This window comes from Lissotriton vulgaris, chromosome 8 (assembly GCF_964263255.1).
Source record: "Lissotriton vulgaris chromosome 8, aLisVul1.2, whole genome shotgun sequence".
Classification (NCBI taxonomy): Eukaryota; Metazoa; Chordata; class Amphibia; order Caudata; family Salamandridae; genus Lissotriton; species Lissotriton vulgaris.
The window spans coordinates 556,994,638-557,022,140 of NC_141696.1; the positions used below are offsets into that span (position 1 = coordinate 556,994,638).

Here is a 27,503-nt window from a genome sequence, read left to right on the forward strand (position 1 = left end):
AGCCTTTAAAGCTTGGAATTTTGATGCTACAGTTAATATGTTGTCCAGATAAATATGTGAGTGCACATCATTTTGCACTAAATTCTACTGGACAAAGCACACTTGTAAAACTGCATGGTGCTAAGGATAAGTCAGAGGGAAGAAAGGTAAATTGGCCATTTTAACTGTCCGAAGTTGTGAAACTCCCCTTTCATTAAAACGCTAGAGCATGCATCTTTGAGATCAAACTTTACTAGCCACCCCCTTTCCTATATTTTGCACCAAAGCAGATGGATTCCCTTCTTCCAGTGAGTAACATTTTTGTTCAGACTGTGTACATTTAAGACTGGTGTCAGCCTTTTTCTCTACTAAAATTATAGATAATCGCCCGACCTTACTCCACTAGGTGGACAGTTACTCCCTTCTCCATAATTAAACTTGTAAAAGATCTTTTGTAATCTCTGATTTTTTCGATTTGCAGGGACAAAGGATATTCCATTCCCCAGTTCATTATGAACTTTGCTAGTTTTCCTACCACTTTCTTGGGCAAAAAGTAAATCTTCCCCTTACTCACCAAGGGAGTAGAACCACTAATAGAACTCATATCCTACTAGTTCTACCCCATAACCCTTCCTGCTTCAGAAAACATGTCTTCTGAAGTACATCCTACCTTTCTGCAAATACTGGGGACTCTGAAACACTCAGCTAAAAAAGGCACCCATTTTTAACCCACCTGGAAACACCTGCATCTCTTAAAACTGAATACGAAGAATGTGAGCTTTTTCAACGTGATGAAAGTAAAAACACCTTTTATCACTTTCTTAACCAGTTAGTCACCAGACTCCTTAGTTGCCACATTACTTAACTTGGAGTTCATTTTCATATACATATGTTGCTTCCTCTCAGCCAACAACCCCGAATTCCCATTTACTTAAAAGCAAGGTCTCTGTAGTTAGCCTCTTATAATGATAACATTCAGGGTAACACTCTTAATCGGAGTCTCCTCTGACATGTGGAAAATACGAGTCAGAGATCAAAACACATCCAGCAACTTGTGCTTCTGTTAATAGGGTTCTAAATCCTTTACTTAATGTACTTGCCCACATGCTCCAGTGACCACTAATCATCAGTCCTTCGTGCTGAATTCTTTTAAAGCAAAACATAACTTCATATTGTGGATCTTTAATGAGCTGGATTGCAATCATCCAATAAATCTGTTTAATGACTGCCACTAAAAATATCTTTGAATACATTTTCATTGATACCTGGTAGTTATCTTGAAAACAATCCAACAGTAACCTGAATCAAACAACCTAAACTACAGGGAACAATTTGGGTGTCTTTTATGCTGCCTTTCTTAAGTGTGCCACACAGGACATCAAGTATTTTCAACGGATGAGAGCCATCTCCACTGTCAAGGAGGATGTTTACTCCCATGACTTATTTGGTTGCTCCTACTAGCCCGTTTAAGATCTGGTTCACCCAAGATTATGTGTTGTGAATGAATACAAAGTAAGTAGACTTTGTATAAAGCCTATTCAGCCATTGCTTGTCTTAACTGCCCCTTATGATTTGAGACAGCCCATGGTATGTTTGCAAATGAGTGCATTTTAAAGTGATAATGAGCAAAGTAGTTGGTCTTTGAGATCGCATTGTCAATACCACCGCTTATGCCCCTTAAACTTTACCAAATGGCAGACACTGCACACATATTCCCATATCCTGCATGTGATTCCAGCATAAGGCAATGATTTAATTAGCTATGTGCTTTCTCTAACGACAACTTGCATTGAGTTGTGATTAAATTTCACATCATGGAAGATGGCTGCTGTAGGAGAGTAGGGTCTGCTTCCTATGGTTACCCCCACTTTTTGCTGTGTTTCACTGGTTTTTCGACTTTAGTCTGGCTGTGGCCCTGCTAATCAGGACCAAAGCCTAGCTGTTTTCTCTCTAAATTGATTCCATGTACACTAGGTACATACCAGTTTGGTTACTGAGTTACCTTGTGAGCCCGTAGTATATGGTACCTTAGGTACCAAGGGCATAGGTACCCCAGGGGCTGAAGCATTTATTATGCCACCCCTGGGAAGCCTTCCAAAATGGCACCACAGGTCTGCACTTGCAGCCTGGGTAAGGTGATGTAAGCACCCCCTACTGGGATATAGTATACCTATATCCACCATTTATAACAGACACATATTAACCTATAAGTCACTCCTATGGCAGGCCTTGACAATCCTGAAGGCAGAGTGCTTGATTTTGAGTGAGAGGGTGCCCTAGCATGAGCTGAGCCCCTCTGCAGCTTTCGGAATCCCTTCCTTATAGCTGTTCTGTGATATGGCCATACCATATACTCTTAAGTGCATTATAATGTGTAGGCATTTATATAGCGCACTGCTACCCGTAGGCGTCCTGGCGCTTCGACCGCCGCGAAACCCTTCCTGGCTTCCCTGAGAGATGGTCCCTTAATGGGTATCTCCAGGGTGAGACCAGGCATCCCCGGCGGTCTGGGGGGCCGTTAGTGAAGATGAGGCAAGCTAATGCCCAGAGTTGCCGAGTGTGATCGCTGATCAGAGTGGGCACCGAGGCGAGAGAATTATCGAGTCCGCTGACCCTGGTCCAGAAACCTGCCGCGCCGGGAATCGAACCCTGGTCCCGGGCCGTCCTCTGCTCTCGGGTCTGCCGCCTCTAACCAGTGAGCCACACTACTTCGCGGTTAATGCTAACTTTGGTTTGGCTTTATCAAAACATGTCGTCTTTGGTGTCAAACACTTTGGAATACTACCCCTCCGCCAGTTCTGGTGGCGGGGGTAGCATTCCACCCTTCTAGAGGGAGAAGACATGTAAACACTGGTATACCCGGTTAAAGTTTTACAGAGCCTCAGCATCACAAATTGGATGCTGCTGCCACAGACACGAGTCTGACCTCTTGCTGCTGAACGAAACTCCGGCAGGGGAGGCCTGGACAATAGGTTTCCTGTCCATGGAGGTGCCAGCACCTCCCCAGACAGGCTTTAGTGTACTTAGGCAGGGTGGGTTGCATTCAGTGAATGCTTTTGAGACACTGCCTAGGGCACACAAGGTGCTCCATGCATTTCCCAGTTCAAACCGCTTTCTGGGGCACTCAGCCCCAGCTCTGGTCGAAACTGGACAAAGGGAAAGGGGTGTAATCACCCCCTCCCCAGGTCCTCCCATAGGTGGGACCCTAGAGTTAGTCCAACCCCTAAACTTAGTATAAGTATAGGAACCCAGTCCCTAGGACTTTAGATTACCCTGTACTAAACTCTGAAGGCGAAATCCTGGACCTTCGACATTCCATATCGACTGGAAGAGGAAAGAAATCTCCCTTGGGGTCAAGGAGTGACCCCCTGTTCCAACAGGCACCTAAGAGCATCTTTCCAGTCTGCATTTTCGAGGCTCCCGCCGGATCCCGAAGAACCTGCAATTTTGCAACTGCACCTACTTCCCGAAGTTGTGCATTGGGCTATTTGTTGCCCTTGCCCGAGCACCTTTTGCTCCGAAGCTGAGAGGCCTACACTCCACGAGTGTCCTGTGAGTCCACTTTCTTCACCGCAGCTCGAGGCTCCTTCGCGATCCCTAGTCCATTGGCTAGTGGGTCCCCACAAAGGACAATCCTTTGTTTTTTTTATCTTTCCTCGTTGCTCCAGATGTGCTCTGACTCCCCTTCAAAGGGTGAGTTTCTCAGACCTTGCTGGTCTGCACCCTAGACAATTTTGTCATCATGCGTGGGTTGCTGTTACCAAGGCTTGTTAGGTCAAATCCAGATACTGGTGCTGCAGCACTCGACATCCTTCGTGGGACAGCTTGAATCCAGCTCCTGGTCATCGTCGAAGCCTCCTGGTCCTCGTGGCTGAAGAGTCAAGCTTCACCTACTTCACCTTAATGCACCCTAAATCGGTTGGCATCTTCCTGTCGCCATCCTGGTCCTTGGCTAGTGACCCAGACTCTGTCCACTCCGCCTTCAGGTTCTTCAGATCTCCGATCCACCCTTTGATCCACCCGGACACTTTTCCTCTGGTCGCCTGCAGCACTTCTTCGCAGCTCTCCATTGGAATCGACGATGACACCTATGTACTCGGCTTCCCTGGGTGAGGTAACACGAGTACTCCGGTGCTCCCGTGGGTCTTCACTCTGGAAGTGTCTAAGTCTAAAGGGGTTCCATCGTAGTTCACTCCGAAGTGTCCTTAATCTTTAAAATTGTAACTTGCTAGTCCTTCATAGAAGTCAGTGGTGATTCGCAGCTTTGTTTAGACACTGCACACATTCCCCGTGGGTCTTCTGCGTCCCTACCTTGGGTGTTTCCTGGTTGCCCCAATGGTTCTACAGCCCCTAGACCTCACTTCTATCCCTCACATGGTTCTTATACTACTATTTTAGTATATGATTTGTGAGGCCCCTAGGGTAAAACGTGTACTATGCTATTTACTGTGTGCTATTTAAAGTTATTGTGTTGTATTTTGGCCTCTAGCCTCATAAAGAGACTAGAGGGGTTGTATTTAGTATGAATACATATATTTTATATATATATATACCTTGTGTGGTGTACTTTCATTTGATCATTCAAGAGATTATAGACTGGTAAAACAAGCTGCTTTATATTCCTTCAAGACTTAGCCTGAAGCCCTGCAGCTACCATCGGGATAGCTTTCTATAAAGGTTGTCTTAAACCTACCATCAATAAGGGTCGTTTGGACTGGTGCAAGGTGCCCACTAGAATAGTGGACATCATATGCCAGGCCAACTTCTCACAGCTGCTACATCATGATGTTGACACTCTACAATCTCACATATGAAGATTCCTCTTGTAGTACACTCTGGCTTAACTGGATTTACATGGAAATCTACTCATGTAAGATGACCGTCGTGTCATTATGATGATGTGCAGCTAGAGGGAGCCACTAGGGTTTACACAGCCTGGGGCACTGTACATGTTTTAGAGCTCTTTGGCATACCCTCAATATTCTGTATAGTAGCTGCATTCCCGTAATTCTTTGCATAGTGTGTCTCTTCATAATACTCATTCATATTTTGTTCGGCAAGGAATAGAATAGACTACATTTTTAATGTTCAAAACAGGTTTGCACTTTCAAAACAAAGCACATATGCGACTACAGTTGTGAGCATGCGTAATGCTGTACTCTGTGCTTCTTTATGGTCTGGCTTGACAGTGCAGCTGTTACCAGATAACTATGTGATCATCACTAGAGAGGAACTTTGTCTCCGCCCACATGTTTTGATTGGGCAGAAGTTGTGTGCTTCTACAAAAAGTGGTTACCTACCACACAGCTATGATCGTTTTCTTTATTCATCCAGCTTTCTGAGCTTGAACTTTCAGAGGCACACACATGGCATTGTAGTTCTATTGAAGTGTCTTAGATAACATAATTTCCGTTATTTTTCTCTAGCAGCAACACAGATGAAAGGGGCAGTCATTGGACTGCATGGATGTTTAGGTCTGACTTGACAGTGTGAATTCAAATTCATCAAAGATAGCCGTGCACACCTTGTTTGACAATTTACACCTTTTTAACCATGTGTTTCCAAGCTCTACTTTGTGTGCGTGCTCCCTGGAGTACGTGATCTGCCCCTTTTCACGTCGGTAATTTGCAACATCAGATATGGAGCAGTACTTCACTCCAATCCAGACGCACTGCTGATATTGTGATAATCACTCGTTCTTTGTAAATAACGTAATCACTTTTGACAATGAGTACTCCTTGTAATCCAAAACTTTGCTTCATTTCATTTTATTTTCGTTATTCTTTGCACACGTATTTTGCTTATGATTTAAAGCAACTTCTCATTCCACGGATATGCCTATCCAGGCCTTTTTCCGGGCACGCCATAAACCATAAAACATCATTGGTTGTAGGTGCTTATTTTACCCAATGCATTTCAGACTGTATAAAGTCCTTCCTCCGAGGTTCTCTACAAAGTAAAAAACATTACTGTTAAAATCTGACCTCAAACCTCTATAATAAACACTTTCCATTTATGGTTTTTGGCATGGTTTTGTAAAACCTTATTGGTGTGGGAGCTGCCGGGCCCTCACCATTATAATAAAAATTGGCAAAAGCAAAAATTGTTTTTGGTCCCAAAAAGCACACAATGCCACAGTAGTTACTGACACTGAACAAAACTACTTTGTGTGAGAGATCGATAGCTGTTGGGACTGCCAGAGACACAAGCGTTCCAGTGGGGAGTTTCTGGTATTTGACCGGTGAGGGATCACAGCCCGCATTGACTGCCCCTGCTCATTGGATTCAACGCGTGCGGTCTTTGGTCGCAACGGTACGAGGGACCAGGAACGGGCAGCCGTGGATGTTCTCAGGTGTTGGATGCGCGCCTGCCTCTACCTTCCTGCATCCAGCAAAAGCCTACCGCGTACCCCACTCCCCTACGCCACCTACCCTGACTAGCCGGTACAGTGCATCCTGGGAGATGTGGTTCAAAAACTTTCGAGAACTACTGAGGGTGAGCCGACTGCCTCAAGGGGGGAGGGGAGTCACATGCTGGAGGATATTTTAAACAGGAAGAAGATCATTTGGGGGAGGACATGCCACAGTGATTGGGCACTGAGGAAGGCCGTCAGAGCCGAAATGCATTCGCCGCCACTGCTTACCTGTGAATAAAACGACTGTTTGTCCTGCAATCCCTCTGGCCTCTGAGTTCTTCATAATTGGAGTGCTTTTCCGTCATATTTTCTGCGCCAGCCAGACGACGCAGTACAGTTGGCCCCGATGCACCTAAGTGTCCCACCAGCAATTCTGGCAACACGCTGCTTGCAGTACTTTGATCATCGAGGGATCGATAGCTGTTGGGACTGCCAGAGACACAAGCGTTCCAGTGGGGAGTTTCTGGTATTTGACCGGTGAGGGATCACAGCCCGCATTGACTGCCCCTGCTCATTGGATTCAACGCGTGCGGTCTTTGGTCGCAACGGTACGAGGGACCAGGAACGGGCAGCCGTGGATGTTCTCAGGTGTTGGATGCGCGCCTACCTCTACCTTCCTGCATCCAGCAAAAGCCTACCGCGTACCCCACTCCCCTACGCCACCTACCCGGACTAGCCGTCACAGTGCATCCTGGGAGATGTGGTTCAAAAACTTTCGAGAACTACTGAGGGTGAGCCGACTGCCTCCAGGGGGAGGGGACTCACATGCTGGAGGATATTTTAAACAGGAAGAAGATCATTTGGGGGAGGACATGCCACAGTGATTGGGCGCTGAGGAAGGCCGTCAGAGCCAAAATGCATTCGCCGCCACTGCTTACCTGTGAATAAAACGACTGTTTGTCCTGCAATCCCTCTGGCCTCTGAGTTCTTCATAATTGGAGTGCTTTTCCGTCATATTTTCTGAGCCAGCCAGACGACGCAGTACAGTTGGCCCCGATGCACCTAAGTGTCCCACCAGCAATTCTGGCAACACGCTGCTTGCAGTACTTTGATCATCGAGGGATCGATAGCTGTTGGGACTGCCAGAGACACAAGCGTTCCAGTGGGGAGTTTCTGGTATTTGACCGGTGAGGGATCACAGCCCGCATTGACTGCCCCTGCTCATTGGATTCAACGCGTGCGGTCTTTGGTCGCAACGGTACGAGGGACCAGGAACGGGCAGCCGTGGATGTTCTCAGGTGTTGGATGCGCGCCTGCCTCTACCTTCCTGCATCCAGCAAAAGCCTACCGCGTACCCCACTCCCCTACGCCACCTACCCGGACTAGCCGTCACAGTGCATCCTGGGAGATGTGGTTCAAAAACTTTCGAGAACTACTGAGGGTGAGCCGACTGCCTCAAGGGGGAGGGGACTCACATGCTGGAGGATATTTTAAACAGGAAGAAGATCATTTGGGGGAGGACATGCCACAGTGATTGGGCGCTGAGGAAGGCCGTCAGAGCCGAAATGCATTCGCCGCCACTGCTTACCTGTGAATAAAAAGACTGTTTGTCCTGCAATCCCTCTGGCCTCTGAGTTCTTCATAATTGGAGTGCTTTTCCGTCATATTTTCTGAGCCAGCCAGACGACGCAGTACAGTTGGCCCCGATGCACCTAAGTGTCCCACCAGCAATTCTGGCAACACGCTGCTTGCAGTACTTTGATCATCGAGGGATCGATAGCTGTTGGGACTGCCAGAGACACAAGCGTTCCAGTGGGGAGTTTCTGGTATTTGACCGGTGAGGGATCACAGCCCGCATTGACTGCCCCTGCTCATTGGATTCAACGCGTGCGGTCTTTGGTCGCAACGGTACGAGGGACCAGGAACGGGCAGCCGTGGATGTTCTCAGGTGTTGGATGCGCGCCTGCCTCTACCTTCCTGCATCCAGCAAAAGCCTACCGCGTACCCCACTCCCCTACGCCACCTACCCGGACTAGCCGTCACAGTGCATCCTGGGAGATGTGGTTCAAAAACTTTCGAGAACTACTGAGGGTGAGCCGACTGCCTCAAGGGGGAGGGGACTCACATGCTGGAGGATATTTTAAACAGGAAGATCATTTGGGGGAGGACATGCCACAGTGATTGGGCGCTGAGGAAGGCCGTCAGAGCCGAAATGCATTCGCCGCCACTGCTTACCTGTGAATAAAACGACTGTTTGTCCTGCAATCCCTCTGGCCTCTGAGTTCTTCATAATTGGAGTGCTTTTCCGTCATATTTTCTGAGCCAGCCAGACGACGCAGTACAGTTGGCCCCGATGCACCTAAGTGTCCCACCAGCAATTCTGGCAACACGCTGCTTGCAGTACTTTGATCATCGAGGGATCGATAGCTGTTGGGACTGCCAGAGACACAAGCGTTCCAGTGGGGAGTTTCTGGTATTTGACCGGTGAGGGATCACAGCCCGCATTGACTGCCCCTGCTCATTGGATTCAACGCGTGCGGTCTTTGGTCGCAACGGTACGAGGGACCAGGAACGGGCAGCCGTGGATGTTCTCAGGTGTTGGATGCGCGCCTACCTCTACCTTCCTGCATCCAGCAAAAGCCTACCGCGTACCCCACTCCCCTACGCCACCTACCCGGACTAGCCGTCACAGTGCATCCTGGGAGATGTGGTTCAAAAACTTTCGAGAACTACTGAGGGTGAGCCGACTGCCTCCAGGGGGAGGGGACTCACATGCTGGAGGATATTTTAAACAGGAAGAAGATCATTTGGGGGAGGACATGCCACAGTGATTGGGCGCTGAGGAAGGCCGTCGGAGCCGAAATGCATTCGCCGCCACTGCTTACCTGTGAATAAAACGACTGTTTGTCCTGCAATCCCTCTGGCCTCTGAGTTCTTCATAATTGGAGTGCTTTTCCGTCATATTTTCTGAGCCAGCCAGACGACGCAGTATAGTTGGCCCCGATGCACCTAAGTGTCCCACCAGCAATTCTGGCAACACGCTGCTTGCAGTACTTTGATCATTGAGGGATCGATAGCTGTTGGGACTGCCAGAGACACAAGCGTTCCAGTGGGGAGTTTCTGGTATTTGACCGGTGAGGGATCACAGCCCGCATTGACTGCCCCTGCTCATTGGATTCAACGCGTGCGGTCTTTGGTCGCAACGGTACGAGGGACCAGGAACGGGCAGCCGTGGATGTTCTCAGGTGTTGGATGCGCGCCTGCCTCTACCTTCCTGCATCCAGCAAAAGCCTACCGCGTACCCCACTCCCCTACGCCACCTACCCGGACTAGCCGTCACAGTGCATCCTGGGAGATGTGGTTCAAAAACTTTCGAGAACTACTGAGGGTGAGCCGACTGCCTCAAGGGGGAGGGGACTCACATGCTGGAGGATATTTTAAACAGGAAGAAGATCATTTGGGGGAGGACATGCCACAGTGATTGGGCGCTGAGGAAGGCCGTCAGAGCCGAAATGCATTCGCCGCCACTGCTTACCTGTGAATAAAGACTGTTTGTCCTGCAATCCCTCTGGCCTCTGAGTTCTTCATAATTGGAGTGCTTTTCCGTCATATTTTCTGAGCCAGCCAGACGACGCAGTACAGTTGGCCCCGATGCACCTAAGTGTCCCACCAGCAATTCTGGCAACACGCTGCTTGCAGTACTTTGATCATCGAGGGATCGATAGCTGTTGGGACTGCCAGAGACACAAGCGTTCCAGTGGGGAGTTTCTGGTATTTGACCGGTGAGGGATCACAGCCCGCATTGACTGCCCCTGCTCATTGGATTCAACGCGTGCGGTCTTTGGTCGCAACGGTACGAGGGACCAGGAACGGGCAGCCGTGGATGTTCTCAGGTGTTGGATGCGCGCCTGCCTCTACCTTCCTGCATCCAGCAAAAGCCTACCGCGTACCCCACTCCCCTACGCCACCTACCCGGACTAGCCGTCACAGTGCTTCCTGGGAGATGTGGTTCAAAAACTTTCGAGAACTACTGAGGGTGAGCCGACTGCCTCAAGGGGGAGGGGACTCACATGCTGGAGGATATTTTAAACAGGAAGATCATTTGGGGGAGGACATGCCACAGTGATTGGGCGCTGAGGAAGGCCGTCAGAGCCGAAATGCATTCGCCGCCACTGCTTACCTGTGAATAAAACGACTGTTTGTCCTGCAATCCCTCTGGCCTCTGAGTTCTTCATAATTGGAGTGCTTTTCCGTCATATATATATATATATATATATATATATATATATATATATCTGCCACTCCACTCCGCAAGCAAGATGCAGGCGCTCTCTCCTCACGAAAAGAAACATGGAGCACAGACCCAAGTAGGTGTAAAAGTTTGTCGGTTTATTGAGCTGTTACTCAGTCGGGCATTACGCGTTTCGGTACTGACGTACCTTGATCACACATATATATATATATATATATATATATATATATATATATATATATATATATATATATATATACCTTGTGTGGTGTACTTTCCTTTGATCATTCCAGAGATTATAGACTGGTAGAACAAGCTGCTTTATATTCCTTCAAGACTTAGCCTGAAGCCCTGCAGCTACCACTAGGATAGCTTTCTATAAATGTTGTCTTAAACCTACCATCAATAAGGGTCGTTTGGACTGGTGCAAGGTGCCCACTAGAATAGTGGACATCATATGCCAGGCCAACTTCTCACAGCTGCTACATCATGATGTTGACACTCTACAATCTCACATATGAAGATTCCTCTTGTAGTACACTCTGGCTTCACTGGATTTACATGGAAATCTACTCATGTAAGATGACCGTCGTGTCATTATGATGATGTGCAGCTAGAGGGAGCCACTAGGGTTTACACAGCCTGGGGCACTGTACATGTTTTAGAGCTCTTTGGCATACCCTCAATATTCTGTATAGTTGCTGCATTCCCGTAATTCTTTGCATAGTGTGTCTCTTCATAATACTCATTCATATTTTGTTCGGCAAGGAATAGAATAGACTACATTTTTAATGTTCAAAACAGGTTTGCACTTTCAAAACAAAGCACATATGCGACTACAGTTGTGAGCATGCGTAATGCTGTACTCTGTGCTTCTTTATGGTCTGGCTTGACAGTGCAGCTGTTACCAGATAACTATGTGATCATCACTAGAGAGGAACTTTGTCTCCCCGCCCACATGTTTTGATTGGGCAGAAGTTGTGTGCTTCTACAAAAAGTGGTTACCTACCACACAGCTATGATCGTTTTCTTTATTCATCCAGCTTTCTGAGCTTGAACTTTCAGGGGCACACACATGGCATTGTAATTCTATTGAAGTGTCTTAGATAACATAATTTCCGTTATTTTTCTCTAGCAGCAACACAGATGAAAGGGGCAGTCATTGGACTGCATGGATGTTTAGGTCTGACTTGACAGTGTGAATTCAAATTCATCAAAGATAGCCGTGCACACCTTGTTTGACAATTTACACCTTTTTAACCATGTGTTTCCAAGCTCTACTTTGTGTGCGTGCTCCCTGGAGTACGTGATCTGCCCCTTTTCACGTCGGTAATTTGCAACATCAGATATGGAGCAGTACTTCACTCCAATCCAGACGCACTGCTGATATTGTGATAATCACTCGTTCTTTGTAAATAACGTAATCACTTTTGACAATGAGTACTCCTTGTAATCCAAAACTTTGCTTCATTTCATTTTATTTTCGTTATTCTTTGCGCACGTATTTTGCTTATGATTTAAAACAACTTCTCATTCCACGGATATGCCTATCCAGGCCTTTTTCCGGGCACGCCATAAACCATAAAACATCATTGGTTGTAGGTGCTTATTTTACCCAATGCATTTCAGACTGTATAAAGTCCTTCCTCCGAGGTTCTCTACAAAGTAAAAAACATTACTGTTAAAATCTGACCTCAAACCTCTATAATAAACACTTTCCATTTATGGTTTTTGGCATGGTTTTGTAAAACCTTATTGGTGTGGGAGCTGCCGGGCCCTCACCATTATAATAAAAATTGGCAAAAGCAAAAATTGTTTTTGGTCCCAAAAAGCACACAATGCCACAGTAGTTACTGACACTGAACAAAACTACTTTGTGTGCCAATATGTTTCTTGGGAAAGAGCAGAATGCTGTCACTTACTGTGAAGCCAGTCAATACAGAGGGAGAGATAGACTTTTAATAAACTCAAAAGGTCATGGTCAACACCCAGACCAAATTAGGGGTCTCAAAAGTGCACCCATGGTATATGTCCTTGCCTTAGGTGCTGCTATACGGTTTTCTAGAATTCCCACGTTTACAGAAGTAGGACAAGAAATAGTACTCCTAGAAAATACATCCGCAAATATGCATGTGTAGATTTGCTCATGCGAAAATCTGAGTGTTTGCAAGTTCACTTTCCCTCCAACCACTTTTTCCCCAACTCTGTAAGAAGGTTTACGTCTGCCATTGTCAGGAGTACATTTCCAATATTTCTAAGTATGGAAAAAGATTAGAGAAGAGTTGTTTAAATCCCTTAAAACATGCAAGTTAGTAGGTTTCCACAGACTCCAAAGGGCATTCTATCCCTGTAACTATTGCTTAACACTACCATCAGCTCCAGTATGTAGATCTGTGGAAATGTGGCAACATAAGGGGATTACAAGTATTCAAACACTAGTATGGTATGAGCCCTGGCATAATCAGAGAGTTATATCAGAGCTCTTATATAATGAGATGGCTGCCATAATTGGTCACTGAACTACATGGCACCAAAGGGACAAGTGCATTTTGTTACAGGACAAGTAGATTTATGAAGCAACCTGCCCCTTGGATAAGTATATATTTTATTAAATTCCACACCCCTTATTAGACACATTGGTCCGAGTCACAAAAAAGTAGGGAAAGTACTTGTGGCGCTCTCAGCATAAGCTTGAACCTACTTTTTGCTATTCTCAATATCCCCAGTAGTATGCTTGAAAAGGTGTGCCAGGCTTACTGCTGGGAAGGTCAGTTGACTTTTTCTGCAGGCTCATATTCCCTTTGTGGGAAGTTCTCCATAGATGAGAAGTCCAGCCAGAAGAAAAGGGACCCCTGTAGAAATGCAATTTTTTCCCCCCTTGAGAATGCCCATTTGCTACATGCCCAACAAATCTGTGAATGATCTGTTCCGCTTCCCAGCCTGGAAAGCTCCTACCCTGTGCTGGAGTATATCTCACCCCATTTCTAGAGTGGATAAGGTTTGGTTTGTAGTTTGAGAATGCTCACAAATGTATGTTTGTGTGCGTTCCCAAACTTCCAAAGCAAACTACACCCTGGAACTACCATCCCTTGATTGAAATTTACGACTCTAGAGATCTTCCCACTTGGGCCATTGCTCTCCACCCTCTTAAATGTGTTTACGTTAGCCAGGAATTTCATTGTTAATTCTTGGCAGGCATAGAAAAGTGAATTTAGTTGTTAACTTACGTTTAGGATACAATTTACCTTTAGTTTATTTCTCTGATACATACAAGCCAAAATTTTGCTTTAATTGTGTCCTGTTTTCATTTAGGATTGACACAATTACGACCGAAAAACAGATATTTGACCTAACTGGCAAGTCCAATGCATTAATGACCTACAATTCTTTTTCATTTTTTGTGATACATGTTCACACTTACATGAAGTGCCACTCAATTCAATACCAACACATTTTACTGTTGATCCGGTGTTCATATATTAGAAGTTTAAAACCACTTGGAATGTGTTCACAGTGACTAAGTGAAAGTGCATCACAGCACTCAAAAAGTATCTTGAATAAACCCTTGTAGATCAGGTGTGAAAGGAAATGACTGGACATATGGTGCACTGCTAACATCGAACAACTTAACAATAGGCAAGAGACATGTAATTGGCTGAACCAACATACTCTGCTTGAATGGAACCTGCTTCTGACGCATTATCTTGTGTGCGTCGCCCTGATATGCCGAGAAGCACAAATCTTTCCTACATCATTGGGGGTTATTATCTTAAGGCAGCGCAGCTCTACGGGACATTATATTTAACGAGTGGACTGTTCTTCTGAGAGCAGTATTTATCAGGCACAATAGGCCTTTTTTCCAAACACAGGATGATCTTGGTGACAGTTACTTTTTCGGACACAATATTTCTGCTGTGGCACAGCGTTTCAGAAATAGACATCTTCTAAAATTACACAAACTGGACACAAAATATTTCTAATGGAAATATAAACGTTTTGGGAGCTCTAGAGGACTAATGCTTTTGGGCATTGTTGGAAATTGTAAACTACTAACTGACTTCTTCATGTCACTGTCAGATCTGACGTTTTTTCCAGATTTGGAGAATTTTGTGCGCACAATAGCAGGGCAGATAATGAGGACTGAACGAGCATGAACATAATTATATAATTTAATTTCCCCCTAGCCCTTGTGACCTAGCAAGGGATCGATCCTCACGCTTCCTTTTTGCCTTCTCTTCCTTGCTTCCAATACTGAGAAATGGAAAGATTTGAGAGAGACAAAAAATGGAAACTTCTATGCATTCCTTTTATCCCCTAGCCTTTCTCATTAGCCAAGATCAATTCATTTTCTGAATGTGCCAAACTGGAGAGGCGCCTTCATAAAGTGGTGCAACGTCTCCATCTGAGACCTTTGGAATCTTTTCACATACTTACATTGACCGATGGCAGGTAGATTTTGGGATGCAATTTGTTCACTTGGAGATGGATACTCTTAGCACAGTGTCCATTCATGTTGAAACACCATGGCTCCCTAACTTTCTCTTTGAAACAGACCATTATAAAAAAATTCTGAAATCGATTATGGTCTCGCTCTTCCTGGGTCACACCTGAATTGCCAGTACATTAGTTGTTTACCCTAATTTTGTAGCACCAAGATAGATTTTTGATGGAGAATCTGCTAAGAAGGGGTTTGCCAAATCACACACAATTTAACTATATATTCGTGAAAAAGTGTTCCAAAAGGCACCATTCTTCCCCTTACACCTAAATGAGTTTGGCTCCTTTGATGTGCTTGCTTTTTTAGTAGCAGTTGGATTTTCCACAACCCTATGCATTCAGTCAGTTGACCTTGTTTGAGAGCACATCCAGTCTGAAGATCGTGTCAGCACCATTGGTGTTTCCCATTTTTTTATATCTCTCTTTAATCCCCACCCTCTGCCTGTCTTCATGATCTAATACCTTTGGAGGGCATAGAACTGTCTGTAAGTCTGTTGTGCTCTGACGGCCAGAGTTCAGAGGTCAGGAAACTATCTTTTTCACACCCTGGTATTTTATTACTACAAGAAATACACAAATCACAAACATCTCTATTCTTTCTCACTTTCTGCAGACTACCGGATTGTGGAAAAGAGGGTTTCTCTCCAGAATGTTTATTTTGGCTTCCGGAGGAGCAACAGTGCTCTACATACGATGGAGAATTATGGGCACAGGACCGCCATCTTTCACTGACGTGGACAACCCAGCATCCTTTGCTGACAGCTTATTAGTCAGAGTACGTTCAAAGTTATCGTTTGTAATTTTTTGCGAAGCATGCACTTTGTTAAATGTGGTTGGGCACTATGTACATTGGCAAATTATTTAAGTGTTCTGTGGCCAAGTCCCTGCCCCACCTGTGCTGTATTGTGCTACAAATAGAGTAACAAATTCATGTTATCTTCTAAAAATGCAGTCTTTTTCCTTTTGTGTATTTTTCCGATTGTGGGTACTGTTTAACAAAAGTGGCAAAGTTTGAAAAAACTTTCAAATATATTTCTTTGATTTTGTTTTAAGAATTTCTTTGTGTTTCTTATAAACTTTGCCTTACTAGTAATTTTGGGCCGCACATCTCATAGACCGAAATATTTTTAGTTATCAACGCTGACAATGGTCGTTTGAGTATAATGTGCATCAGAGAAGAAACACGCAAGTTGTTCGTAGCATAAATGTTTGAATGCTTGAGTAGGGCAGATCAGCAGAGAGTTTTGCATTGTCCTCCTAGAGTAAAACACAAGAAATCTATTATTATTTATTTTCAATACAGACTGTTTAGACAAAGCCCCCTCCCCAGTGCTTGTAAGAAAGTTCAGATCTTGTATTTGTTGGAAATCCTGCAATTCGTTTCTCTTGCACTTCACCTAATCATTGATGTGTGAGAGGCAGATGTTTGCCATTTTCCAATCATAAAACACAGAGAAAAAAATAGCTTTGGCAAAATTGATGGATCACTGCAAGTGCCAACCAATTGCCTTTGTCAATCCTACTGGAGCTCTCTCTGTCCCCAGTAAGAACGCTACAGGATGAGCGATCCTTCCTGATAAGTACGAGTGACCTAACTCCCTACACTCGAGGAAGAAAAAGGAGACACGAGCCGGTAAGCCTCACTCGGATATAAACACTTTGCACTTTGAAGGTAACGTTCTAAGAAGTCAAGATACATATATCTTGTAATGTACTTTAGCTATGAAGTACTGAGAAGTCTGCCCTTGGATTTGAGAGGTGGGACGCCTTAAACAGCATTCTGAGACATTGCTCATACACCCACTGTTGGTCTTTTATGAGGAAGGAAAGGATATATGCTGTAAGGTGTTTCCCTAAAGCCTCATCGTATTAACATAGGAGCATGAGGGTAATTACTTTTTTTGTTCCCATGTTTTCATAAGTGTCCCATATCAGATTTCCCAAACCTGAGGAAGACCTTTGTACGAATATGTTTGTGAGCCAAAACGTTTGCTTATTGTTAAAGGAAGTTGTTTGCTCTGTTAATTGCACCTCCTTGCAGCACAGCTCTTTTTCAAAGCTATGATCTGAGCGTAGCTCTTAATCAACAGCTCATTTAAACTCAGTTAATGTTGTTCTTTTATCGGGAGCCTGACTAACTGGGTTTCTTAAATAGTGAGACTTCGGCTTGTTTATTCCAATCGACATCCATAAAGAGACCATATCTTGGCACCAGAAATCCTTTGGTTACCGGAAATACTTAGAAATAGATTTGGAAACGTGCAGTTGGGTATTTTTCTCTATTAGCAGGTGTGTTACACTTGCCGAAGCCTGGTACGTATCCAACAAAGCACTTTAATTTATCAGTAAAGCTATTGCAATTCTTTAAGGGACAATGTATTCATGTGAGTTTTCATGTGTGTTAGTACGTCAGCTAAAATCTTAGCTTTCTCAATCTGTGTTTTTGTTTTTCCTGCCTCTGCTACCGTTTCTCTGATAATTCAGTGGAGGTATAGGTCTGGTAAGGCAAAGGCAGCTTCCTACACAGCCCCATCACCATTCCTAAGCTGAAGTATTCTGTAGTCTGGCAGAGCACAACCATTTCTTAAATGGATATTTGGTCCTTACACTCAAAGCAACTGTGAACGTAAGAGATCCTGCCCTTTGCGAGTAACTATCAGTACTCTTTGTATGGGGCCTAACCTTCTTTGCTTTGACCCTATACATACAAAATGCTAACATTTAAATATGGATTATTGTCCTGGGACCATCAACATAAAAAGAGAAGTTATGTGATTTAGATAAAGTTAGCAGGTATTGACAAACGCTTCTAGCATGAAACCCTAGGAAATATTTTCCCTCAAGGTCGTGGTCAATTTGCTGGGACCATTGGGATGTACTTTGCACTTTGGATGTCTTTCTAGTTATTAATTCACTGGAAACTGAGTTGTCTGCACCTCTCATGAAGTACATATTTACAGGTAGCTTCCCCTTTAAGGATAATTCCTAAAAGTCTGTACTGTCTGCTAAGAACGTGTTGTGCCTAGATTAGGAGAATGGCAAGCCTTCAAAGGCATCCAGCCCCTTTTAAACCCCAGTGATTTCAATATTTCTGCTGCTAATATGCTATCATTTGTCACTTGTAAAGGTTATGAGCTACTGCCATTCGAGACTGTTGTTTTATAGCGACATAATTTCCTAACATTTAGTTTGCGAGTTAAAATAGAAATTGTTTCTCTGCCTGAAAAAAAAATGTTGTAACTCACTAACATTTGGTTGATAGTGGCTGGATACCAGTTTCCAAATCTTAATCTATTTGTATTGAAAAGAACTAGGAAAGTGAGAAAAGTTGTAGTTATTCCCTCTCTAGGCTGCATATTTCATATGCTTACTAGGAGTATCAATACTTTGAATTTAGAATTGTCCATGACTATTCTCAGACATTTCTATTTAATCTCCATTCTTCATAGAAACAAAGATCAATCTTCACAGATTGGTAGCATTTTGAATGACACTTCCTCTGTCACTCAGTGGCGTAGGAAGGGGGTGCAGTGGGTGCGGGCCGCCCCGGGTGTCATCACTGAGGGGGGTGACAAAATGGCAAACATATGTGTTTTAAACACATATGTTTGTGCCATTTTGTCAAGCCGATGGTGACGAGTGTTATCACTGAGGGGAGTGACAAAATGACAAAAATATATTTTTTAAACACATCTTTTTGGCATTTTGTCAAGCCGGGGGTGACAAGAAATTTTCCGCACCGGGTACCTCCTGACCTTGCTATGCCACTGCTGTCTCTGTCTGGATAGGCTGCACTGGTCAAGATGATAGTTTTACCTCTTCGCAATAATTTACTGCAGTGGTGTAGGAACCTATATACCAAGCCCATTTTCAGGGAGCATCTTAACCATTGAGAGTGAAGAGGAAAGAGAAGCAGGGTAGAATTGGACGCAGTAAATTTTACATTTGAAGAAGGCAATACGCATTTGACAGTTCTAGAGTGCTATTGTCTAGCGGCCCTGTTTCAGCATTGCATGTAGCAAGGTGGTTGTCAGTCAAGAGGTGAGCAGACCGTCTCCTAATGTTAGACACTGGGATGGTTTTGAAGAGAAGAGGTGAGTAGACAGACTCTTTATATTAGAGACTGTGATGGTTTTGCACTGGACTATGTATCTTTTAGCTCTGGTGTCAGTGAAGGACGAGGGCAATTATTTGGTTAGCCTTAAGGCACTCCAGTTGAGGTATTCACCAAGTCTACAACTCCAATCCCTTGTATCCCTAATTCACTGATGTGGAGATGTTTGAAAATCGAGAAAGCTGCAGTTGACTCAAACAAATAGGAGGACAGTGAGCGACTGGTGACCTGTATGGTAAGAAAGTCTTAACATTTATACCCAAAATGTCTTTAAAACAGGTGCAGGGCAATTCATTCAGTATAGTAGAGTTTGAAAAGCTATGAGAGATGCATTGCCGACGTTTACTAACAAATACCCCATTCTGATACTCTGTCTACACTGATGGACAATTTGATTGAAGGCAAAGCGTTAAGTGTTATACAGAGCCATCAGAGGACATTTCCAAAATTAAGTATTCTAGGTCCATAGGTAAGATGCTATTCAGCATAGCCTTTCCACATGTACAGAGCTAAAAACGCGGTCGCAAAATGTGATTTCTACCCAGTAGAAATTGCATTTTGCAATTCCCTAAATAGGAAATCGCAAATAGGGATTTCCTATTTGTGATTTCCTAAGCGCATGTACATAGCTTTTACTAATGTGCATTTAGGAAATGCTATTACCATCGAATCCAATCTGATAACTATGTGCAAATTTTAAAAAGGTGAAAAAATGCTGTTTTTACAGTGCCATATAGAGTGCGCAATCACCCCGAGGGCATTGGAGCGCTTATACGAGCACCACTTGTTTTAACATTACAAATTACGAGGGCCTAATGCCCATGGGTAAGTATGGTTTTCCATTACCGAATTTGCGATTTCCTAATAGGAAATTGCAAATTTGGAAATGTAAAACCATTCGTACCTATGGGCCTTAGGCATATAAAATATAATGGTTGTGCATTTCCTAATTTGCAATTTCCCAGTAGGAAATCACAAATTAGCTATTGCCTAATAGTGATTACAACTCCATAGGAATCACTGTTAGTAAAAGTCGCAAATTTCGTACATTCTAATTTGCATTTCATAAATAGCGATTTCTTAGAATTCGCTATTTAGGACATGCAAACTGGAAATTTCATACATATGGGTTCTAATTTCCTTTAATTAAGGAACAATTTGAAAATGTTCCACCATCTACCAAGGACCTTAATCTTTATTTTAGTAGCATTTATGATCATCCCATTTACTTCAGAAAAATATAATAAGATATGTATTTCTAATTCTCTGGGCCAAATCATTGGCGTATAATAAAATGTGCTGGAAGTTTCCCAAAATACAACCAAATTATTTTTTCTACTGAATAAAGCTGGAAGATCAGAAGAAATAGCAGATCAAAAAAGGTGTCCCAAATACACCCTTCCTTTAAACCATTTAAAACTGGAAATCTCCTTGACCAGGTCTCATTGCAGGCATCTTGGATACAAGTCTGCTCCCAGTGTCTAATGCTCATACCAGAGTCCATTGCTATTGATATAGACAAAACAACTTTATTAGATACAAAGTTACATACAAAGGGGCAGTATGATTATGCTTTGGTGAACACATTTGCTTTCTCGCTAAATAAGACAACACGCCTGAAAATGTATAGTTAAATGTTTGCATCCATCAAAGACTGAAAAGCAATGGCAAAAAACTTGTAAAGGATTTTCCAGCTTTGTCTGTATCCAAAACAAAATGATATGAAGGAGTAGTGAACAACTAGGAATGATTCATATCTACTGGGATCATTCTGTTGGATGCCTCCGTCATGACATGAGGTTCTGGACGGATCACTCCGTTTGCACTAATGTGTATTCATGAGCTATTTTATTCCCAGGTAACTAATATATTTGGGCCTAGATGTATCATCGTTCCTATTTGCGATTTCTTAATAGCGATTTTTACCGAATCGCTATTAAGAAATCGCAAAATGGGATGTATGTTTTAAATCGCTATTTTTTTTGCGATTCCTTCTTATTCCTAATTTGCAAATTCGCAAGTTGCAAATTCGCAAATAAGGAATAATTTCCCGTTCATTCCTATGGGCCAGGAGGCCCATAGGAATGATTGCAAAATAATTCTCAAATTGCGAATTCGCAATTTGCTAATCGCAATTTGAGAATTATTGCAAGGGTGCAGGGGTGTCTCATGGACACCCTGCTGCACCCCTGAAAGTTACATGTGTGTGCATATGGCGCACATACATGCCCTATGGGCATGTATGTGTGTCACATGCCACCCTCAAAATTGCCAAATTTTGGTTTTTGAAAGGATTTCGCAAATTAACACGAACCTCAAGTTGGTGTTAATTTGCGATTCCTTAACCTGAATTCGCAAATTAAAAAAGCTTCATACATGGCATTTAAGGAATCGAAAAATTGCGATTCCTTAAATGCTTAAGCAAAATAAGGAATCGCAAATTTTTGCGATTCCTTATTTTGCTAATTTCACATACATCCCAAAAGATGCAAAATGTCCGTTTGCGATTCGTTAAGGCCAAAATTCTGCGAATTTCGGCCTTAACGAATATCAAAATGCTTGATACATCTAGGCCTTGATCCCTTTAGATCATGCCATTCTCTGAATCAGCCTTTCCCAGTCTTACCTATTTTCTCTCTTTGTGGGTCTTAAAACATTTAGTAGGGTCTCTATTACAGGGGAGGGGTAATCCTTTATTCTCCCTCGCAGAGGGAATATGTAAGGTCTCAACCTCTGTGAAGGAAAAAGAAGTGATCCATCAGCACCCGATTCTTCTCCCACCACACTGAACTATATCGCTGCTATCCAAGTTGTCCATTCTTACCTGGAGAAAAGAGAAGTGATGTAACAGCACACCTTCTGCCAGTCTTGAGTCTTCTAGTTTACTGACAAGAGACTTCTATTTATATAAGGCACATTCCTTTCAGATGTTTCTCCTATTGTTCTTACATTTTCTTTTGGTTGGGTCCTGGTATAAGGAAAGGAGGGTTCTTTGGCCTCACCCGGTATAAATGTAGGCCTCGCACTTTTTCAACACAGTCTATTGAATGTATCTAGAAAAAACATGGCGACCTGGCCTGGGTTGGGTGGCTGCCTATCATTGCACAAGACTTATTCTGGACTCTGATTGTGTTTGAATATGTGAGTCGAATGCCTTGTGTATGGCCAACTGTTTCAAACATACAAAAGCTGATGGGAGGATGCTTGCAATAAGTCTAACCACTGACAATAGCCCGGGGTAGCATTCCAACCCATTGTTATTTTGCCCACCATGTTACCTCAGATTCGACCCAGCCATATGCAGATCAGTCTTGACCCTGCTCCAATAGGAACAGTCAATACCAAACTGCCAAACCACGTCCTCTCTGAACTGGAACACAAGCAATGAGGGCGAAACCGGTCATAGGACCGTTGCTTGAATGCTGATTCTTTAGGACTTGGCTTGGCAGTTTGTGCTGGACTGTTTCTATTGGAGCAGTGTCAAGACTGTTTTGCATATGGCAGGGTCTAATTTGAGGTTGCATGGTAGGCAAAAAAATGATGGGTTGGAATGCTCCCCAAGTTAGTGCCTGTGGTTAGACTTATTGAAAGCATCCTCCCCTAACCTTTTGTGTTTCTTATAGCCAACTGTTTGCTAGATCACTGTCCCACCCGTTCTCCCTATCTTCTCTGCTGTGCGTGCCAGCAGCATTTCAAACCCTTGCAATCTGCCTATTAAGATGCTGATTTGCTTTCTTCTTGGGGGGGGGGGGGGCTTACTACCAAGAATGCTGTGTGCCCTCTGCTGAGGCTGTGAGGGGTGGTATGCTTCCTGTCATGTCTAACAATGAGATTCAGCACTGGGCAAGACTGGTTGCTCCTGGTAATTCATGATATGGTGCTGGAAAAAGGGTAACGCCCACCTCGTAGTCATTGCTTGCCCACAAGTAACATACAGCTGTCCATTGCAGAAGAAACACGGTCTGACTCAGACATGGTATGTCATATCTTTAAGTGCAGAAGTTTCACCACAGAACAATGGGGAATGAGTGTACCTCCTTCGTAGCCCTGACTACTTTAGGCTGCCATTGCAGGCTCTTTTTGTTTTTTTTCAAGGCCAGGGTCTGGGAGTAAGGACTAATCAGGAATATTGTTCTTTTGGTTTACCTTTCTTTAGCCATCATGGCTAAATTGTACTTCCTGTAACGTTCTGTCCTTCCAAGTCACGCACTCCCATCACACTGCAAAAGTGAGCTTAGCTTACTCTTCGGCACCTTTGCAATTTTGCTTGCTCAGCTGTTGCTCTTTCTGTGAAGTTCCTGCCTACTTACCTTAAAACCTCTTCCTATCTATTTGCCCGTCCTCCTGATTATCTGGATCTGCTGCTCCTGAAAGTGGCCTGTTTCACTCTTTAATGGTTTCAAGTTTTTTCCTTGTAAATGAGCTTTACCAGTCTTCTTTTGCCTAATCTCTTGTTCTCATCTATCATTCTGGAGCCAGGAGTAGTGGAAAGAAGCTGCAGGCCATATCTCCTTCATAAAAAGTAGTGACTTGAGGTTTTTATAAGGCCAGCCCATGACACTGTTGTGTGTAGCCAGTTCTAAACACCCATATGTGTGCACTATGGAGTCGTGTTCTCCCAACCTTATGGGGAGGCATGATGACCACTTCTCTCATAAAAAAGTGTGTCATTGTAGTTTGATCTGTGCCAGAGGAGTTAGTTAAATGTTTTGGGAAATTTAAGAGAGCATTTCAAGTTCAAGTTCAAAAGACCTTTATTCGAATTTCATAAAATTCATAAAAGTACCACATTAAAACAATTCAATTACGTAACAATCCAAATTACAGAATTCATAGTTATTAAAAAAATCTAATACAACTCTCATAAGACTATTTTCAGGGGTTTTCCATCATTTTACGTACACGTGTTATAAGTCTCAAAAAAGTGCTAGTGCAATAAATGAGTTCATCTGTGTCCAGGGAAAGTAACATTGAATACGACTCCCCTAACGAAAGGGGTCTTTGTTTTCTAAAATAAGGAGTTAAAAACCAATTAATGTATTTTAAATAAAATTTACAGAAGAATAGAAAGTGCAAATCGTTCTGTTTACTGATACCATCACACGGACATGGATTGTAATGTGTTGTGTTTTGATAACCCAGGGGAAAGCCCAGTAGGAATCTCACTGAACCCGCCATTAGTCGAAACAGCAATGATCTCTCCCAATTGGTCATGTTTAAAGTGAGGTAGGGTGCAAGTGATCTTCTACATAAATCATTCCTCATATAACTCACAACAGTTGATTTGAGGATTTCCCTTTTCCATTCGTTCAGAATTATAAAGTGCATACAGTGCTTGTTTGACCTCAATTTTATCTTTGGGTTCAATCTTGCTTGGGTCGGAGAAAATATCGCCCCTGTCCACGGCACTCAATGTTTTTAGGACTCCCGCAAGCCAGGGGATCGTCATGCCATGGTCACATTTAAGGCAATCTTTTAAAATATTTTGCGTTAGAGTGGCTGAATTATTCCTCAAGATCCTAATCCAGAATAGAGCTGGTCTAGTTCTAATAAAATCACATACATAGGGGAGGTTTAGTTCCTCATGACAAATGAATTCGGAAGATGAGATTGGGGCACCCAGTATTTTTCTACAAAATCGACCTTCTTCTCGCTGGATACTTGGATTTTTTCCCAATCCCCAAACCTCAGCCCCATATGTAGCTACGGGTAGGCACTGTAACCTAAAGGGCCTCTGGAATTCCAAGTCCATCAGTAGATTCCAGAGTATGAGGGATGACAGAAAAGAGGAGAAAATGCAGAAAAAACAGCTGATTTCAAGGCAAATGTATTTCTTAAGGTGCCTTGACAGAGAAATTGGGCATCACTTCACAAAAGAATAGTTGCTGAGGAATATGTGTGCTTGAGTACCTGTGCTGCAAATGTCCAGACTGGTGCATGGCTGGATGTCACAGCTGAAGCTGCCTTGGCTTGAACAATGTGTGTATGCAGGTACTTACAGGTGGCGGTGTCCTGTGCAGGGAGCAGCAGTGCAGGGTATATAAGTTTTTCCATTTTGCAATGTTGCCCTTGAAAACTACATTGTGTGCATCAGCACAACCACGGGTGGCAAACGGCTTGTCTGAGAAACAAAGTTTCCTATGTAAAGACAAGACGCGCCTAACATTTGTGTTACGATGTTCTTCCTTAGCTGAGGAGGTGTAGACCTATTGCCACATTGAGATGATATTTCTTTGACCTTTAGGATAACGCAATGTGCTGATGATTAAAGACTTACGGTTTAGAAACGCATGAGGGCCGGCTGCTCATTGATGTGTTAAAGAAGTAATAGCAACTCAAAATAATGTTTTGATCACGTGCAGGAAGCATTCTGAAGATAGAGGGAAGCTAGGGCCTCCATTGGCTGTACCAGCAGGATGATCCGTACTGAAGCATTGATCATAAACCTCAGTTTTTTCACCCAGTTGATTGCTCTTTTGAAGTCTGGCGTGGGCTAAAAATCCCTTTTCCCACCCCCTCTCAGACTATGTCTACTAGGAACTGGGTTGAATAGAATGTCTTTACTATGGGAAGTGGAACAACATTGTTCTTTCACTTCAATTATTAATTCACCCACAGAAAGTTCTCTTTCCACCGGTGAATGGTGGTGGAGTTAAGAAGTAAGCAGAAGATTGATGGCTACTTTTACCATAAAGCCCAATGCTTGGAAGAAGCTTACTTGCAGCCCAGTCTGTAATTGTCGACCACTAGAAATGCCAAAATTGTTCAGTTTTGCACGTGCTAATCATTCACACACTCAGGGTACTATCTGGCCCTACTTTGTCACTTTATTCACATTCATACGTCACGTCTTTTCATGTGACCCAGTTGCATTTTTCTTAGGATTATCCATTCCTGCAACTGAAATTAGTTTCAAGGCCATGGCTCCAAAAGGGAATATGTGAACTATCAATTCAATAGCACACTGCCTTTCTTCAAGCGAACTTCTTGGCATCTTCAAAGAAACATGGGATAAAACAATTCATGTGCATTTAATTTCTCCACAAGTGTAGCAGAGTAGCTCCGAGAGGTCCCTTGTGGAGCCTTTCATTCTGAAGAGGTAAGAGGCTTCTATCCGCCACTGGCACCTCTCCCACAGCTCTCATTCCCCCCCCTATGACACAGGGAATCCAGCAGACACATCTGCCATGTGGACCTGGGCATGAAATCAGTGACCGCCACTACACCCTTGCTGCTCCCTGGTTTATGAAAGTGCTAACAGGCTGACAGGGATCAGACCAAGCACCTGGAGAAGGACAGTCTGTGCTAATGTCCCGCTCCATATACCGTCCATGAATGATGGCCCAGCCGTCAGCCATAGTAGCCCCTTGGGTAGGTAGGAAATCTGTTTGGAAGACTAGTTGGGGTGAAGCCCAGATACCTGAGCCCTGTAGGTATCACCACAGTGTCCACCACAGGTATCTCTAGTATAATGCCCAAGGAAATCAGACTGGGCAATCTGCTTTATGGGCATCTTTTAGGTGTTCAATTAATATCACGAGAATATAACACCCAGGAAGAGGGAGCTTCCTGGGATGCATATTAGTCTCAATGGACAAGGAAGTATTAGTTCCCAATGTACAAGTGTCACTTTTGGCAGGAACCCTGGCGATAGGTGGGTGTCTTTATCGCTCTTTCTCTCTTCCTGTGCATTGAGGGAGAAAGGAAGGTGCGGTGCTCCCTGTGTGGTCTTACCATGTACGCTAGTACAGAAGCCTGATATGTTTAATTTCAGCACCTGCCACAGCACACCCTTTTCAGCATGTGATGTGAATGTGTCCCTGTTACCTCATCTACATCCCCTGCTGACCATCAGAGACTGCAAGAACCTTATGGTGTATTTCTGCTCTCTAGAGACGGTACAGAAGGAACCCTCTATCGTTTTACATGCTCTTTTCCATTTCCCTGTCTCAAGTCACTTCCTAACTTAGGGTAGGGTATCACCTCAGTGAGTCAGACATCCATTTTCCAGCCTGATGTACAAATATATTTGCAGTTTGTGTCTTTTCAAGTGTACCGCTATTAATGATTTTCTGTTGGCCTGTATTTAAGATTTCCAATACGGGTTTAGTGTTAGGATAACATTTCTGTACAATGCATGCCTCAAGACAACCTTAGCCTAGGTTCTTCTTGCTTTTGTATTTTTAGAAATTTCAGTTTTATCCACCCTTTTGTTTGCTAACAAATGCTTAACCGAATCTAATTCTGGAAAACATATAACTACTGTGATATTAGTTTTGTTGCGGTTTAGATTTTGAAGAAATTGA

The 27,503-nt window shown here is 43.6% G+C and overlaps 1 protein-coding gene across 1 annotated transcript in view; it reads left to right on the forward strand.

Annotated features, from left to right (window-relative positions):
• TMTC4 (transmembrane O-mannosyltransferase targeting cadherins 4) overlaps positions 1-27,503 on the forward strand; it is a 996,962-nt gene that overhangs the window by 502,787 nt on the left and 466,672 nt on the right. Inside the window, exon 8 of the mRNA XM_086934371.1 lies at positions 15,697-15,858. Coding sequence (XP_086790497.1) covers positions 15,697-15,858 — 162 coding nt within the window. The remainder of the gene's footprint in view (positions 1-15,696; positions 15,859-27,503) is intronic.